The sequence below is a fragment of the Girardinichthys multiradiatus genome, chromosome 8 (genome assembly GCF_021462225.1).
Source record: "Girardinichthys multiradiatus isolate DD_20200921_A chromosome 8, DD_fGirMul_XY1, whole genome shotgun sequence".
Taxonomy (NCBI): Eukaryota; Metazoa; Chordata; class Actinopteri; order Cyprinodontiformes; family Goodeidae; genus Girardinichthys; species Girardinichthys multiradiatus.
In genome coordinates, this window is record NC_061801.1 from 26,288,859 (window position 1) to 26,305,575 (window position 16,717).

The 16,717-nt window shown below is 37.6% G+C and overlaps 1 protein-coding gene across 1 annotated transcript in view; it reads left to right on the forward strand.

Moving 5' to 3' along the window:
• The window catches only part of gnaz (guanine nucleotide binding protein (G protein), alpha z polypeptide), a 48,837-nt gene that overhangs the window by 17,626 nt on the left and 14,494 nt on the right, over nucleotides 1–16,717 (forward strand). The window contains exon 2 of the mRNA XM_047372842.1: nucleotides 12,589–13,885. Within this exon, the coding sequence (XP_047228798.1) occupies nucleotides 13,163–13,885 (723 nt within the window). The 5' untranslated portion in view covers nucleotides 12,589–13,162. The remainder of the gene's footprint in view (nucleotides 1–12,588; nucleotides 13,886–16,717) is intronic.

A 16,717-nucleotide genomic window follows, 5' to 3' on the forward strand; every position in this document is an offset into this window, starting at 1 on the left:
GGGAGACCCACTTGGGTCCATGCTGAAGTGAATGTGAATGAATGTGGTAGGGACATGGGATGAGGAATGAAGCACATAGGGAATAGGAATGAAGGAGGTAGAGATGAGAAATAGAGGGTGTAGGGATACAGGATGAAGGAGTTAGGGATGAGTAAAGAAGTTCGTAGGGACAGAAGAAGGGGCCTGGAAGGAGGATTAAAGGACATAAGTTATAAGAAATGAATGAGGCAGGCATAAGGATTTAAATAGGTAGGGATGAAGGATGTAGCAGGTAGAGATGAGGGATGAAGGGATGAAGGTATTGCAGTTGAAGGAGGTAAAGAGACATGATAAAAAGTGCTAAACGGGGGAGCAGAATACAAATAGACTGCTGCGTAATTAGAAATGGGGTTTGAACCGTGGCAGCAGCATAATTTCCCACTAAAAATGAATACATAGGAGGAAAATGCCTTGTTTAAAAAATTGTTTTGAACCAAATCATTTCAGTCACAATTACTGGACTCTGTTCATTTATTGAAAATACATGTAACATTGAAACATTTTGAATCTATACTTAGTGGTTTGTTTAAATGTTTCAGGGTGTCTAGAACATTTAGTTAGTATCCCATGACTTTCTTTTCCCCTGAGGTATGAACATGTCAATACACAAAAGCCCATTTCTCTCAGCCACTCTTCAAAATAGAAAACACAGGAAAACATTCTATTAATCTTCATAAGTCAGGATAGGCCAACAGGAAAACAGCAACTTACCTAAACCTACAGATATCTACAGTCAGAGCAGTATTTTTTATTTAATTTTAGGTTTAAAACAACTGGAACTGTGACAAACCAGGCAGGATGACGACTTAAGTTTATTTTGCCACCACACACACAAGGAAGAGGATGGTAAGAGAAAAAAAAAATACTTAGTGCTCAATGTTAGTGAATTACAGCGAAGAGTGGTATCATGGAGTCATCAAGTCTCCATAACAATCATTTATACATACACATCTTTGGCAGAGTTGCCAAAACTGTTGGGTGGATTTATATGTTTAAACTTAATGAAATACTAACATTAAATTCAAGCCAACCTTCAATTCTTAACCAAACTAAACTTGCTAGACATTGTTGCAGTACTGTAAATATCAAAGAAAACGAAAGCTTGGAATAGTATCTGTATTGATCCCCAAGGACTTTAACTTTCCTTTTTCTCTTTTTTTTACTAATGTATTGTTTATTTACCGCCTCTCTGGCAGCACATAAATTAACAACATTGCTCCAGCAGAGAGTCTTGTCTCGCTTGGAGGCCTTCTGTCTTTTTTTGCAGGGAAAGCTACTGTCTCTAGAGTTTGTAAAGGCTGTCTTCTTCTATTCTGCTGGTTTCTAAACACTATAGGATTTCTCATGACTATGACTGTGAATGTTTCTGAGAGCCACAACCATAAAAATCATAAAATATGATACTGGCAAAAAGCTTGATTACTATCTCAACACATCACAGCGTCAACAAATAGCAGATGTGGGGATTAGCTACTGTTTCACTCCTGGGGTTTTTGATGCTGTTGTACCAGATGTCAGTAAGATGAGACATCAATTTATTTCAGGATCCTGTTTCTAGATGTGCAGTTGATCATAAGACAGGTCAGCTTTTCCTTGTGTATGCGGATATTGTATTCTTAATTTGATAGAGGGACTCTATCCACTCAAATGCTTCTTAGAATAATGCCAACATTTATCAATAAGACAGACCTGAAATAGTGTCTTCCATCATTTATTATGTTTTTGACACTCTGAGGCCGACTGAGGAGGAAAAATAAGTGATGGCCACAAACTGGCTGTAACCCTTGCGGCGTCACTCCTCTGCTTTTATCAAAGAGTCACATTTCCTCAGCACCAAGCTGTTCTGAAGAGATTAAAATGGCTGTACCCGTGCCTTTGAGTGTGATCTTTATGTGAACAATGAACATGATGGTGGCTGTAGTCTGTTTTTTTTTCCAAAACAGGTGCCAGCCTCTGACATTCTGTCTGCTTATCTGTGATGAGCAGGCAATTTTTTCCCTTGGTCGGTTTTGATATAGCGAACATCAGCCAAAACATTATGACCACTTGGTGCTATTGTCATGCAGCGTGTGATTGATCGGAAAAATGTTTAGATGATCGGGAGCTGGCAGAAAGTTCCCCCAGCAGAAAAGCAAGAAAAAGAGTGGAATTATTCATGCTTCCTGTCATAAAGCTATGGATGATCAGTGTAAATGGATACTGGTTAAGTGTTTCATGAGTGGGAAAAGTGATTACATTCTGGTCAATTTCATAAGACAGCAGTTGTTGACAGGCAGATGTTGCAGCCCATTATTGTTTCTCCTGCTCCTCATCTGAATCCTTCTGAAATGCAAACTGATTTTTTAATATGCTGAAATGCACCTGCAGACCTCATTCATAAATCATTAAAGTTGACTAACCTTCACCTTTCTTACAAAATCAAACCAGTTTGCCTTTTATCTGTAAAGACAATATATATTTTGTTCGTCCAATACTCTGAAACTGTTGAACACATTTTTAAATCTCATATACACACTGTAATTAACATTTATTGCAGTAAATTGAGTACATTTACTCATGGGAAAAAAAAATCTGAAATACTTTAAATTCAACTTTACCTCTAGGTTTATCATAGTGTGCAGGATATTTTAATTGGTAATTTATAAATTCATGTTTCCTATAGGGTATAAATAAGTGACACAAAAGGCCATTACTCTTGGCAACTGTTCAAAATGAGAAAAACAATAGAACGGCAGCTGTGTGTAAATAAAAATAGCGTTTGGCCTAAATTCACTAAAATCTACAGTCATAGCAATAATTAACAAGTTAAAAATACTGTAACTGTGACACACAAGGCTGAATGAAGACCAAAATCCTTTTTTATACCTAAAGTGTATCTAAACCTGATGTTAAAGAATAACTCCACCCCCAGACAAATGCCACTAAGCTGGGCAGCGCCAAGAGATACTGAGGGGCACGGCCAAGTGTGTGGATGTCCGGAGGGGGAAAGTGGCAGGTAGCTTAATATTACATTTTGAAACATGGAGGGTGAGAAGAGCGACGCTGGTAGGGTCGTCACGGATAGATCTTTTGAGGATTTTTCACACCCCTCGAAACCAGAGGTTAAGGGAGGCTTCATGGAGCCCAGTGGGCCTGAGCCTTATCAGTTTCAAATTCTCGATACACACTCAATGACTGCTCCAAAGTGGTAATATAATTATTAGCTAAATAATTCAGCTAATTAGCTGTCCCGTAAGTCAGCTACATCAAGCCTTAGGCAGGCTGAATTAAGTGAATTCTCATCAGTACAGACATGGTGACTGTATATTGTGGCATGAGGTTAAGTAATGTTCCGATTGCGCCATTTCCACAACATTTATGGAACGAGGACCCAATAGTCTTGCCACCACACATAGTGGAAAGAATGCTAAAACTGCTGTCACACTATTTCTTGTCTCGGTACATATGTTGGTGTATCTAAAAATGTCTTTAATATGGGCCTAAATGCAAACTATTGAAAGATACTTTTGAATCGTCAAGTCCGGTTACTTCTCCAAAGCTTGTGATTTGTGCCACTTTACAAATATTGCATGTGTATTGGAATGAATGACATACAATTTCATGTGCTACTGAGTAAGGATTGAATAAGTTCCTTTTGCCGTAAAGCCCCTGTCTTGATTTTTCTTTCTGTTTCCATACTTTTTCAATACCTGATCATCTAGGGCTGAACGTTCAATGCTCTATAAACAGTCTATGAGTACCCCCAAGCGGTTAGATAATTATTAGCCAAATTAATTAGAAAAACTCTCCTGTAATCTCAGCTACTAGAAATATTTGACATGGTGAGGTAACTGAACTTTCATCAGTGTAGACGGAACGTCTGCACAGGGTTGCATGACATTAAGAAATGTTAATAGTGGGTCTTCACTAATACATTTGTGTAACACTTGTGTAAATTCTATAGCATTTGTGCACAGATATGGGATCTCGTTGCTGCAAGGGTAAAGCCACAGAGTATACAAGACTTGTTTTAGCTAAAGATCAAATTGTGTCAGCTAAGGCATCAAATGGGTTAAAAGAAAATGCCAGAATTTTACTGGCTGCCATATAAAGATATAAATAAAGATGGGAGTAAGTCAGGTAAAAACACTTCTCCAAAGCTCAGTGTTAGGGAACTGCAGAAAATTTTAGATAATGCTACTTCAAAAAACAAAGAAAGAAAAAATTAATTTTAAGGTTTTTTGTCACATTTTTTACCAGGCTTGAATATAAATAAATGCTGCTGCTTTAGCATTTGAAAATCAGATAATTTAAGTCGCTGCATGGCATTCATAGACAATGTATAATGCATTTTACCTGTTCTTTGTAAAATGTTGTGTTTTAGCCATAACATTTCACCTCTAATGGATTAAAATCACAATTTAATCTAATGTGATTGACCCTGATATTAATAAATCTTCTGTTGACCAAATAACAGCAGCATGAAAGAGGAGGTTACACAACACAAGCAAACTGCTTGTGCTAAGCTCTAACAGAGGGTGTGATTGTAATTATATGCAGCACGATAAATTAATAACAGCGAGTAAGCACCAGAGAGAGAGTGATGGAGAGAAAAGCTGATAGGATGTGTCGAGCAGGAGGTGTGAAGAAGTGACCATCCAGTGCCTCATTTGCTTCTCACATTTCCACTACTCCTATAATGGATTGAGATGTTGGCCTCCTTGCATGATACCCTCCCTTTCTCTGTCTTCACCCATCACTCTACCTTCTTCCTGTCATGCACCATTTTACACAATGACTGTCTTGTCTTTTTAAAGCTAGTCAGCAGCACATATGGGAACAAAAGCAGAGCATGCATATTTTATCTATTCATTAACATGAATACTCCCATCACACTACTGCGTATCTGCATTGTGTTTCTATAGTGTGTGTAAATGGATGCCTGTCAAACGTTAATAGGACATTTTTGGATACACAATTTGAACTACGTTAACCTAGGCTGCCAAGGTTATTTTTCTAAATGTAGAAGGATGCTCACAACTTAGAGAAATGCTAACTATCTCACATAGGCTCTTCAGCCTATGTGTGCATTTACATAAATGCTACACAAATGGCATGTCAATGACCCAAAATTTACAAGACTGAACGGCAGAACATATGGGGTGTACTTAACACCAAAGCTAATTTTTTATGATGGAGTACACATATGCGGTGTCACACAATAAACTGCACAGCAGGAAAAAGTCTTCATATCAAACTGTTAAATGTGACACATTGCTCCGAGCAATTGGTCGCGAGTTTGCGTAGTGTCACCTCCACAATCTGCCCTGCACTCACAGGTGTATTCCCCTTCTTCATCCCTAGTGTGGTTTAATGGCTTTTAATACCAACTTCTTTTCTTTTTGTTTTTCCAACCTACACAGCAAATTAGCTCTGCCTCCTAGTCTGATAATGCCATGGCAGAAAGTGTTAGAAATGTAGGAATTTGTCACCAGAAATGTAGGAAATTGCTATGCTCGTCTATGAAACCTCAAATGCCTGTAGACAGTGCGCACGGACTTCGCACTGATTACAGTATGCCCAACTACATGTTCTGCCCTTTAATGTCATGCTACGCTATAATCACTCACCTCAACATACCAAATGCTTGGCTGCTTTGGCAGGACTGACTGACTTGTGTTCTGAATAATTCAGCTTGGAAATATCAGACCATTTGGGGGCACTCATAGACTGTGCATGGAGTGAACTGAACTTCAACCCAAGGTCAGGTGATCAAAAAGAACAGAAACGAGAAAAAATAACAATGTGATATCATGACATGCAGTACTTTATGCAGTAGCACGTTGAATTTTACAGCTTTCATCCGAACCCATGAGTTGTATACAAACCAGTTATATATCAAAATAATAATGAAGTATTTGCCTGTATGACGCACCAGTCTTTAAATACTCCCACACATTATGTGAATATCAGTTCCATATAAACTTTTTGCTGTTTGGGTTTTTGTGTCATGCAGCACTGGGACTTAGAAGTTTAACAGGGTCCTCCATTGTGGTATTATATAAAAGCAGAAAACATAAATATGTTTTACCAGTACTTTTTTTATTTGGATCTGAAGAATGGGTCAGCTAAGTTTGAATATATTTTACTGAGTTTAGTGACAAATTCCAATTATTCTTGGTAGCTCTGGAGAGACGGTTTTTGCTTGCAAACTTGTGAATAACTGCTTTTGATTCATTTGATTACATTATACTGATTACATCAGTAAAATGTAATTCCTAGTATGTAGATGTGTGTTGAATTGTAAGTACTGGGTTAGATGGCTTGAACCCTTGGCTATTAATTAAATAATTTAACCATGTAGCTATGTTAATTATACTGAATAACTGCTCCCACTGAATTAAAAAGCATTAATGATGTAATGCTGATGTTTCATAACCACGATAATATTTTCTAATTAATCACTGATCGGGCATTTAATGTACTCCATTTCAAAAAGTGTTCTTTGGCCTCACATGTACATGCTAAGCATTAAAGCAGTATTAACGTGACATGACTCTGATTGGAAGACTAATTAAATCTCTGGATAGTGACTTACCACTTAGGAACTACACTATGCAATGTAAAATCGGTATGCAGTGCAATGTATTAGGTTACTGTTTTCCCATTTATATATGTGTCTTGTTTAATTAGCAATGGAGTCAAAACCCATATCTGAGAATAATGCCTCACCCCCATTTATTAAAGTAGTTGCAGATCACTGAACAGTTGTCATGTTATTAAACTAACAGTGGGATACATAACGGAAAGTGGATGACAGCCAACGCTAACATTAAGTTATCCAATAGTGATTTCACACAAGAACCAACGATTAACATCATATTATTGCGGAGATGAAAGTAAAAATGTTAGCTGTAGCCCTTCTATAGAAGATGGAAAGAGTGAATAAAACAACTGAAGCGAAATCTACATCAGTATTTCTGTTTATGTACAAGTTGTGTTAGCTCTGCTGCAGGAATTAAATATAGCTTTTAACTTGCACGAGCCATTACTTCAAAATTTGTAAAATTCTTTTATTTATTTATTTCTGCTTTGTGGCAGAAAATTACTGCAGTTGTGTTCAGTTGGTTTTAGTACCAGTATTGCCGATTAAAAGCTACCATGACAAAATTTTCTCTGGCAATGAATGCGCAACTTGGGATGCAGGAACAGCTCTCTGTTGCTTGTTTTTTATAAAATCATTGTAGCTACTGTTGTCACCTTGTTGTTTGCAGTTTTGCTCATCATGTAATCAATTCAGTTTAATTCAATTCAGTTTATTTATATAGCGCCAATTCACAACACACGTTGTCTCAAGACACTTCACAAAAGTCAGGTACATACATTCCAATTAATCCTAATCATTGAACAGTGCAGTCAGATTCAGTTATTTATTCACATTGGATAAAAAGTTTTTCTATCTAAGGAAACCCAGCAGATTGCATCAAGTCAGAGATTTTTAGCATTCACTCCTCCTGGATGAGCATGTAGAGACAGTGGACAGTCACTGGCATTGACTTTGCAGCAATCCCTCATACTGAGCATGCATCTAGCAACAGTGGAGAGGAAAAACTCCCTTTTAACAGGAAGAAACCTCCAGCAGAACCAGGCTCAGTGTGAGCGGCCATCTGCCAAGACCGACTGGGGGTTTGAGAGAACAGAGCAGAGACACAAAAAGAACAAAGAAGCATTGATCCAGGAGTACTTTCTATGGGAAGGAAAAGTACATGTTAATGAATGTAGCTCCTTTAGTCGTTTCATCTAGAAAGAAATAACAGATAAACTTTGAGCCAGTTTTCAAGGATAGAGTCTGAAAGAGAGCAAATATAATCAGTTACAGTAAAAGCTCAGTCAATTGCAATATCTAGGAGACAGAAAGGGTGAAACACTGAAAGACAGGGCCAGGTGGATCATCTGCAGAAGATGAGCATTAAGTTGTTGTCAGCAGAAGCTTGGACAATGCCCCTCTCCAGAAAGGTGTCACAGGTAGACACAGAGTCAGGCCAGGTGTAGCTTCTAGGAAGAGAAAAGAGAGAACAAAGTTAAAAGCTGAAATAACAGCAAATAATGCAAATTAGGAGAGTAGTGTGAGAATGTAGCGAAGAGGGTGAAAGTGGTAATTATGTCCTCCAGCAGCCTAAGCCGTTGAGTAGTGATGTTTTGTTATGGCTTTGTTCAGCTCGGTTTGTTTCCTCAGTTTTTTAAGAGCTGGGCCCAATCACCTTGTTCTGTAAAATTAAGACATTGAAAAAAGAAAAACATCTAGGTAGCTCAAAAACATTTGTTATTCAGCTAGGAAAATATTAGGGTCATATTAGGGTCGTGTCTTAGAATTCACTGCAACACATTACAAGACAGAATTCATCTTTATTAAAATTTAATTCATGCAAATATTTTTATTCATCTTGGCATTGCAGGGTAGAATTTTAAGGATAACAAACAGATGTCTGGCTCAAGCAGAGTGGGGCTTGAAAGCTGTATGAAAGCATGAAAGATACTTGCCAACCTCAGCTTATTATTTTCCACGGTGATAGCAAGAAAAAATAAAATCATATATTGCATTTTTGCTGTTGAACAAACAGGGAGAGACATTGTCTTGTATAATGTTGCAAGGAAACACATTCCTTTTTCTTCAAACTACATTACTTAACTACCGTATCTTGGTCTCATATGTTTCACCTTGACTGTGTATACATTGAGACTGTGTGTGGTGATGTGGAATGGGTAGGCATGGTTAGCTGATTTCTTCTCTGGTTCAGAGTCTGTAAAAATCTTTATGCAGGACAAAACAAGCATTAATACAGACTTGGTAAACTTGTTTTATTAATAGTCTTCATATAAAATTTTTTGTAGTTTCTGTTTATGTCAGTTTGCGACTGAGCAACCTTTCAGGTTTGTTTTTTATTACTGAGTGTATTTTTCTAAAGGCTGAGTAGATAATCCTTTCTATATTTAGAATAACCTTGGTAATAAGAAACAACATCAAAAGAATCAGTGCACTTGTTGTCTTTGTGTTACGGTCTTAAAGCTTATTCTTACTAGATACATTTGATCGATTACATTATTATTGCTAATTTAAAAAATAAAGAGTAAGATTTGGCATTCAGATTATATGACCCCTTTAACACTTTACTTGTGAAACTGTTTCTAAGTAACCTCCTGCAAGGACTCTGGGTTTGCATGCAATGCCAGCTATCAAACCACTGTTCCTGTAGTGGTGAGTTTACCCCCATTCGTCAACTGCATGCCAACCACACGATCAATTTAAAACATCAAATTGAAACTCACTTATTTCTAAAAAGAGTTGCTTAGCACACTAATCATGAGGACTGTGTCTCAATATGTAGATTAAATTACTGATTACTATTTAAGGTAGAATGTTTTGCAAAGTTGTAGGCTCCCTGCAGCAATACATGATGGACAGAAAAACATAAAATTAAACTTAATATTCAGTGTATAAAAAAAGTATAATTATATAAAAATATGTTATTGTTGAATCAGATTAATAGATATGCAGAACAAAACTATTTGCAGGTCATGGCATGCACATCCACAGAATGTTTGCCCATATAAGATTTACTATGAAAACTGATCAAGACTTTGGTGTTATATGTAATTTCATGTTGACCTTGGCAGTTATTGTCCATGCGCAGTGACTCTCTGTAGATGTTGAGGCCATTAATGTTATTCATCTAATGTGTGAAAAGAGCTTAAGTGTGACATTGCATGTTCTCTATTTAATCAAAACCAGCAATAATGTGTGACATCAATACAGAAAGGTGACTGAGTGAAAGTGGGATTTATAGTTGCATACTGACTTTTTTAATTTAAATAGACAGTTCTATGCAGGAATCAGGGTTAAATCAAATCTACCAGGGGGAGAAATTGACTTCAGAGAAAGGCCTCTAGTATGGAGCTTTTTTGGTTGGGCCTCAAACCAAAAGTGGAGTTTTTATGATAGGTGGGTGCAAAACATTTGTTATTGGTTAAGCATTCCAGCATTTTCTCCCAGTTCTCATTTTAAGCTCCCCAAAAAGTGCAAATTATCTGTTAACTCTAAATTGTGCAACATAGCTTAATGGTATCTTTGTTTACAAGGATAACTTTTAAACCTTGACACTGATTACACAGTGTTTTACAGTTCTTCAAGTCTTCAAAAACATAAAAAATCATCTAACCTTAGTAGAAATATTAACTGAACAAATTAAACAAAGCACAGACCGTGTTTTTTGGGTCTGTGGAGGGAGAGAGAGCAATGACACACTGAAAGACATTTTTAAGATTTTAAACTGGTAATTTTAGAGTGCTTGAAAGCATTATGTTCCAATATACAAGTGAAAATAATCAGAACCCACCAGGTTTATGTATCATTGCCAGATATTTACTTTGAAAGAAATGAGGCGGGTACAAATGCCGTTGATTTACTCCACTTGTAATTGGCAGTAGAGGCAATTGGCATTAGCAGCCTTGTTTTTATCGTGGGTTTTGAAGAATGTTTTCAGATGTGGTCAGTTCATTGGAATCTTTTCATTTGGTCTCCATCTTCTCAGGCTGCATTTGAGTCCGCCAAAACATGGTTGGACAGTACACCAGTGCTGGCTGTGCTTAACTTTGAATGTCGCTTCAAACTTGAAGTTTCTGCAGGCTTCTGTGGCACAGGAGCTGTTCATATGCAGGATGACAAACAAGGTATTAATCATCCCATCTGTTACTTTTCAAAAAGGTTTAACAGACATTAGTCTTCTTACAGAACCATAGAACATGAAGCCTTTGCCTAGTTAGTTGCCTTACAGCATTTTTAAGTTTATATTAGATCAACTGAGAAACCTGTCCAAGTGTTTACATATCCCAAACTGTTAGTGTTTCTTTCCCATAGGCACAATATGTGCCCATCTTTGTTGCTGCAAGATTTTAATTTGCAGATTAATTACAAAAAGCGTTTGGGACTACGTTTTAGCTGTTGCCCTGTCTAGATCTATGGAAATTTCCCTTTGAATTAACCATTTAAATGGTCTTTGTATGGGTGGGATGCCCTTTTTGGCACTAGTGTTTTTCCTTTATATTAGAAAGGTAGCTTTTTGTCATTTGTTTTATTTTATTTTAAAGAAGTTTGATTAATATTCCAAATAGTTTCCCTTTGTATTTTTTATGTTAGTCCCCCTGAAGCTATACACAGCTAATTTTCAGAGCAAATCAGAAAAGAAAAATAACATTTTGGAAATAAAGTGTTAAAACGCTACAACTGTGCTTGTGGCTGCATGAGGTCTGACAAGAATGGATCACCTTTAAGTCTTGGCAGCCTTTAGACAGGCAATAACATATCTTTAAGGCTCTTATTGTGAAGGTTTGTTGCTGTAAAATACACTCTTCTCCAACAATTTCAGACAAAAAAAACAACTTTTTTATTTTTTGGTTCTCCTATCAAATATGAGTAGACCCTCAGATGCAATGCCAGGAGTCTAAAAAATTTGGCAAGCTGGTAACAAGGTAAACAGACAAACCAGACCAAGTGTGCAACCATCTGGCAAAATTTTTACTTACTTAGTGTTTGACGCTATGCAGTCAGAGCCAGTTGGAAGAGAGGAGTGCTTGTTTTTTTCCTTCTGCATACAGTGAGAACAAGACCATCTTAAAGCCTTCCTTGTGCAGGTATAAAGTCCAAAATCCAACTGCCTTTAATGCTTTGTGATCTTTGGGGGCTGAACGATATTTGCTGTACTTTCACAGCCATCTGCTTGTGTCGGATTTGGTGTGTTGGAGAAGAATGTAGAGTTTTTCATAGCACTGTCACTAAAAATGGTTTTAATGGTAATTTAATTTGGAAAATGTCAACCTGATAAAACTAATACAATACTCTTATCCATGGCTATCATCAGTAGTAATTGTTTTATCCTTATTACAGAGAAAGTTTAAATATACTTGACCTTGTTTTCTTTTGTGGGACTATGGTATAAATGGCAATCAATGCAAAATGTTTTTCTTTGCAAATCAGTGACAAGCAGCCATGTCATATAATTGTTAGCTTTTCTAGTATATCTGAGCATCTAAAACACATCTCTTTGATTTGTTTTATTATTATTTTGAACTTTTATTGTACCAAATGAGAATGTGCATCAAGTCCCAAGTCTGTTTGCAAGAGAAGGAAGTGACCTTACTATGAATCCATTCGTTAAGCTAAAGGAAAAGAAGGAAAATGAAAAGGATGTCAGAGCAGGACACTAGAACTGCAATGCATAAGAAGTGCCTTGCACGTGATCCTATGATTTCCCGGCTTTGGCAGATCAACAACCCATTTTACGTTCTGTTATCATTATATCACCTATCTCATGGTGAATCAAGGCATCATAAAGTACTCTAAAAATGGTTTATACCAAGAGTCTAACATTAGAACATTAAACTTGTCTTCTATGCAAAATTCTCTGATTTTCAACTCTGGTATTTTCAACTATTCTTTCTACACCTAATTTACTAATGAGACAAGTGTTTGAAACTGAAAATATAAAATATTTTCTCTTTTTTCTGTGTTGGCAGGCCTCCTGTCCTCGGAGAGAAATCTAACAAGGCAAGAAGAAGATCAAACTAAACAGACTAAATATCAAGCAGAGGTGCATGGTTGCAACACAGCACAAGAGCCATGTGGGAGGAGAGTGATTGGGATTTCATATTTGCAAGCAGCAAGTCCAAGTCCTTTCTCTACTAACATACAGTAACCTTTCGCCAGGCCGTCACCAGTGCTTTTCCTCAGGGGGAGCCCCTGCTATGTACCCCAGCTCTGTTGGCTTCAGCAGGCAGTCTAACCTCAGTGCCAGGCACTGTGTGGGCATCCCACAAGTCTGGGTTCTGCCTACACAGAACTCACAGACTGCCACTGGAGAAAAAGTATGAAATACTCCTGGGTCACTCCTCTTTGTGGTGGCTTTGCTGTCTCGTGTTAAAACTGATCCGTAGAAAATATTTGCCTACATCCATCCCTGAATCCTTGCACTCTACAGATATACTCTCTAGCTCCTCCGCCACCTCCTTTTGATCCACCTCTTCATCATAATTTGTTTTCCCATCCAGCAGCAGCACGAGTTCCTTTGTGCTAACGACGTGGTGGAGGACCATGGGATGCCGTCAGAGCTCGGAGGAGAAGGAAGCGGCTCGGCGCTCGAGGCGGATCGACCGCCACCTGCGTTCAGAGAGTCAGCGGCAACGGCGTGAGATCAAGCTTCTCCTGCTGGGCACCAGCAACTCTGGCAAGAGCACCATTGTTAAGCAGATGAAAATCATTCACAGTGGTGGCTTCAACCTGGAAGCCTGCAAGGAGTACAAGCCTCTCATCCTATACAATGCCATCGACTCTCTCACACGCATCATCCGGGCCCTCACAACCCTTAAGATTGACTTTCACAATCCTGACCGCGCCTATGACGCTGTTCAGCTGTTTGCCCTGACAGGGCCGGCTGAAAGCAAAGGGGAGATCACTCCAGAGCTGCTGGGAGTGATGAAACGTCTGTGGGGAGACGCAGGGGTCCAGGAGTGCTTTCATCGCTCCAATGAATACCACTTAGAGGACAACACTGCCTACTACCTAAATGACCTGGACCGCATCTCTGCACCTGAGTACATCCCCACTGTAGAGGACATCTTACGCTCCCGTGATATGACAACAGGCATCGTGGAGAACAAGTTCACCTTCAAGGAGCTCACCTTTAAGATGGTAGATGTGGGTGGACAGCGATCAGAGAGAAAGAAGTGGATTCACTGTTTTGAGGGCGTGACTGCAATCATATTCTGTGTTGAGCTGAGTGGCTATGACCTAAAGCTCTATGAGGACAACCAGACGGTAAGAAAAATTCATGTTAGGGACCCATTTTTACACTTACTGAAACACAGACAGATGTTTATATACACTCATCATGACAAGTTTGAATATATTGTAGATTTTCTCTAATCCACACGTGGCCAAAATGATACATAAAGGTTTAAACGTATACATGCCCTCCCACTGATATTTAGGTAAATGTTTCTTAGCAAGTTACACAACAACTACATGTTTTTGTAATTATTAAAAAGCTTCTGGGCCTATTCTGGTTAGAATTGTCACCACTGTTCCTAGTAAGATTGGTAAAGTCAATCTAAATGGGTTAGTTTCTGACACAGGCAAGACATTACAGCATAGTCCATATATAGTGTTAGTGTAGAAACTTAATCTTAGCATGAAGGTGTCCATTTTGGAGCAGAATCTTTCTTTCTTGGTTGGCTCTCTCTCAGTCCTTGATAATATGAAAGCTTCATTGTGGACAGGAACACTGGGGTTCCAACATAAAAAAAGTTTCTCCAACAGAACAATGATTCCAAACACACATCAGAACTTGTTTTGGACTGAATAAAAGGAGCCTAACACTCAGCTTCTGCAATGGTCTTCCAGAAGCTGCAATCTTAGTCCTACTGAAAATATATGGTCTATGCTTAATAGCTTGTGTCCAGTACCCAATCTAAATAAACCAAACATTAGTAGGGATGTATTTATATACTTCAGCCTATATTTATAATTTTGACCATTGGGTATTAAAGGAAATTCACCAAAAATAACACTTGGGAACCCAATTCTTGTTTATGAAGTTCAATATGTGTATGTAAACTTTCCACCAGAACTGTATATTTATATGAAACTATATGTTTGTGTCCACTTTCTTTAATGCACTTACTGCTAAATCACTATCTGAACACAGCTAAAGGTTCTCAGTACTAAACAACTGATATCTGGAACAAGTGATTTCATATTTCTCAGAAGGAAGCACGCTGTATTCTGCTGTGCCATTTCCTCTCTGTAGATCCCCTTTTACAATACAAACAACCCTGCTGTGATCACGCTGATACACGGGAACACAAAAAGACTGTTTTCTGCTCGGTGCTCATTTCTGTCTCATGTAGGATTTTTGTAGTAGTTGATATCACATATTTAGAGTTTAATTTGCTTTACTTTTGAAAGTAAAGCAAATTAAACTCTAAATATGTGATAAATATAACTTCCAGATGTATCATTGAATCTTATGTTAGGTGATTGTGTACACAATTTAAATATTATCTTTGCTTTAATTTGCATTGTTAGGTGCAACAACTTGGAATAAAATGAGCATACTAATAAACAATTTGTTTCTAAAAGTTACGCTTAAACCTCTAGAAGTCATGATGACTCACCATGTTACTACAGCAAACATGCATTGTAGCCACAGTAAAGTGGCGTTAGGGGATATTTATTTCATGTTACCACATGAAACATATTAGATATCTAAGTTCCTGAGCTCCAAGATGTTTATTTTCTTTATTATGATAATTAGTCACAAAAAATCAACATTCAGCTCAATAAATAATCCCTGAGTTAGAGCAATAAGAAAAAGCATGACAATCAAGCTCTTTTACATACTGCAATCACATGAATGGAAACACTTGGAGCATTGTGCCTGACTATCAATAGGCCACAACACATTTCCCAGAAGAAATGTGCCTGCCCCGTGAAACAGGCTGGTACTGGAAATCAAGCAAATAATGTTAGCTGTTGCTACAGGACAAGGATGAGATGGTCAGTTTTTATGAGGCATCTGAGAAGTAAGGGTAAACATGCAAGGAAAAGTTTGAGATGTTTAGTTTTAAGGTCACACTTAAGTACATGGGTGGTACAACAGAAATAAAACCCTTCAAACCTAAGCTCGTTTTCTCTTATTTTTAACAGAAAAAAATTACCCGCTCAGAAAAAGAGAGTAAACAAACAATCAAAAAACCTTTAATGAAGCAGGTTTGGTAAAAGAAGGTACAATCTGTCTACTTGTAACTTCACTTTAAAATGAAACATATTTAATATGCTAACAGGTATCTCCATGTTTGGAAAAAAATTGTATATATGGAGTGTTTCACTCTGATTTTATTTGCTTTAACCTAATGTTAAATAGAAAGGATGCACAAATAATTAGCCTGTCCCACAAATTTCACTGTTTACCACTCACCTTAGAGAATACCACTAGGTGGCACTTCATCAATCACCCAGTGACGTTTATTATCTGTGTCGATTATTAATACTTGGAAGTCTGATTTTCTAAATTCCCAGTCAAAAATCCAACAAGAACGTCTCCTGAAGTTGGAGGTGATGTCAATTCTAGATATGGGCACTGTGGGTCCCCACACAGTAACAGGCACTAATAAAAGTCATCAATCGGTTGGTGGACAATTTTCCTATTTCATATTTGCATTTCCATTCAATTGGAAGTTTACATTGCCATGTGTTGCGCCAAGTGTAAATGCTGTAAAAAATATTACTGTACAATGCATTTTGCTAATGATGCAAAAGTGATTGTTTTCTTATAGCGTATTGAACCCAAATATGTAAGAAAAATACATTGCTATTGGCTTATATTTCTAAAATCATTTAGCACAGCAACATATAACCAATACCACTGGTTTTTTGACTTTCAACTATTACACATTCAACTTGGGTGTGATGTACTTCAAAGATAAGTCAAACGCAGCATGTATTCCTGTAGATGTATTTAACTGCAATACTAGACTGTATCAGCAGTTGAAAAATGGGAATTTAGGATGCAATGGCTTGCCATATAGCCACTACTTGATAAATGCAGGTTGGATCCATGCTTTTGTCTTGTTCAATCAAATTCCAGGC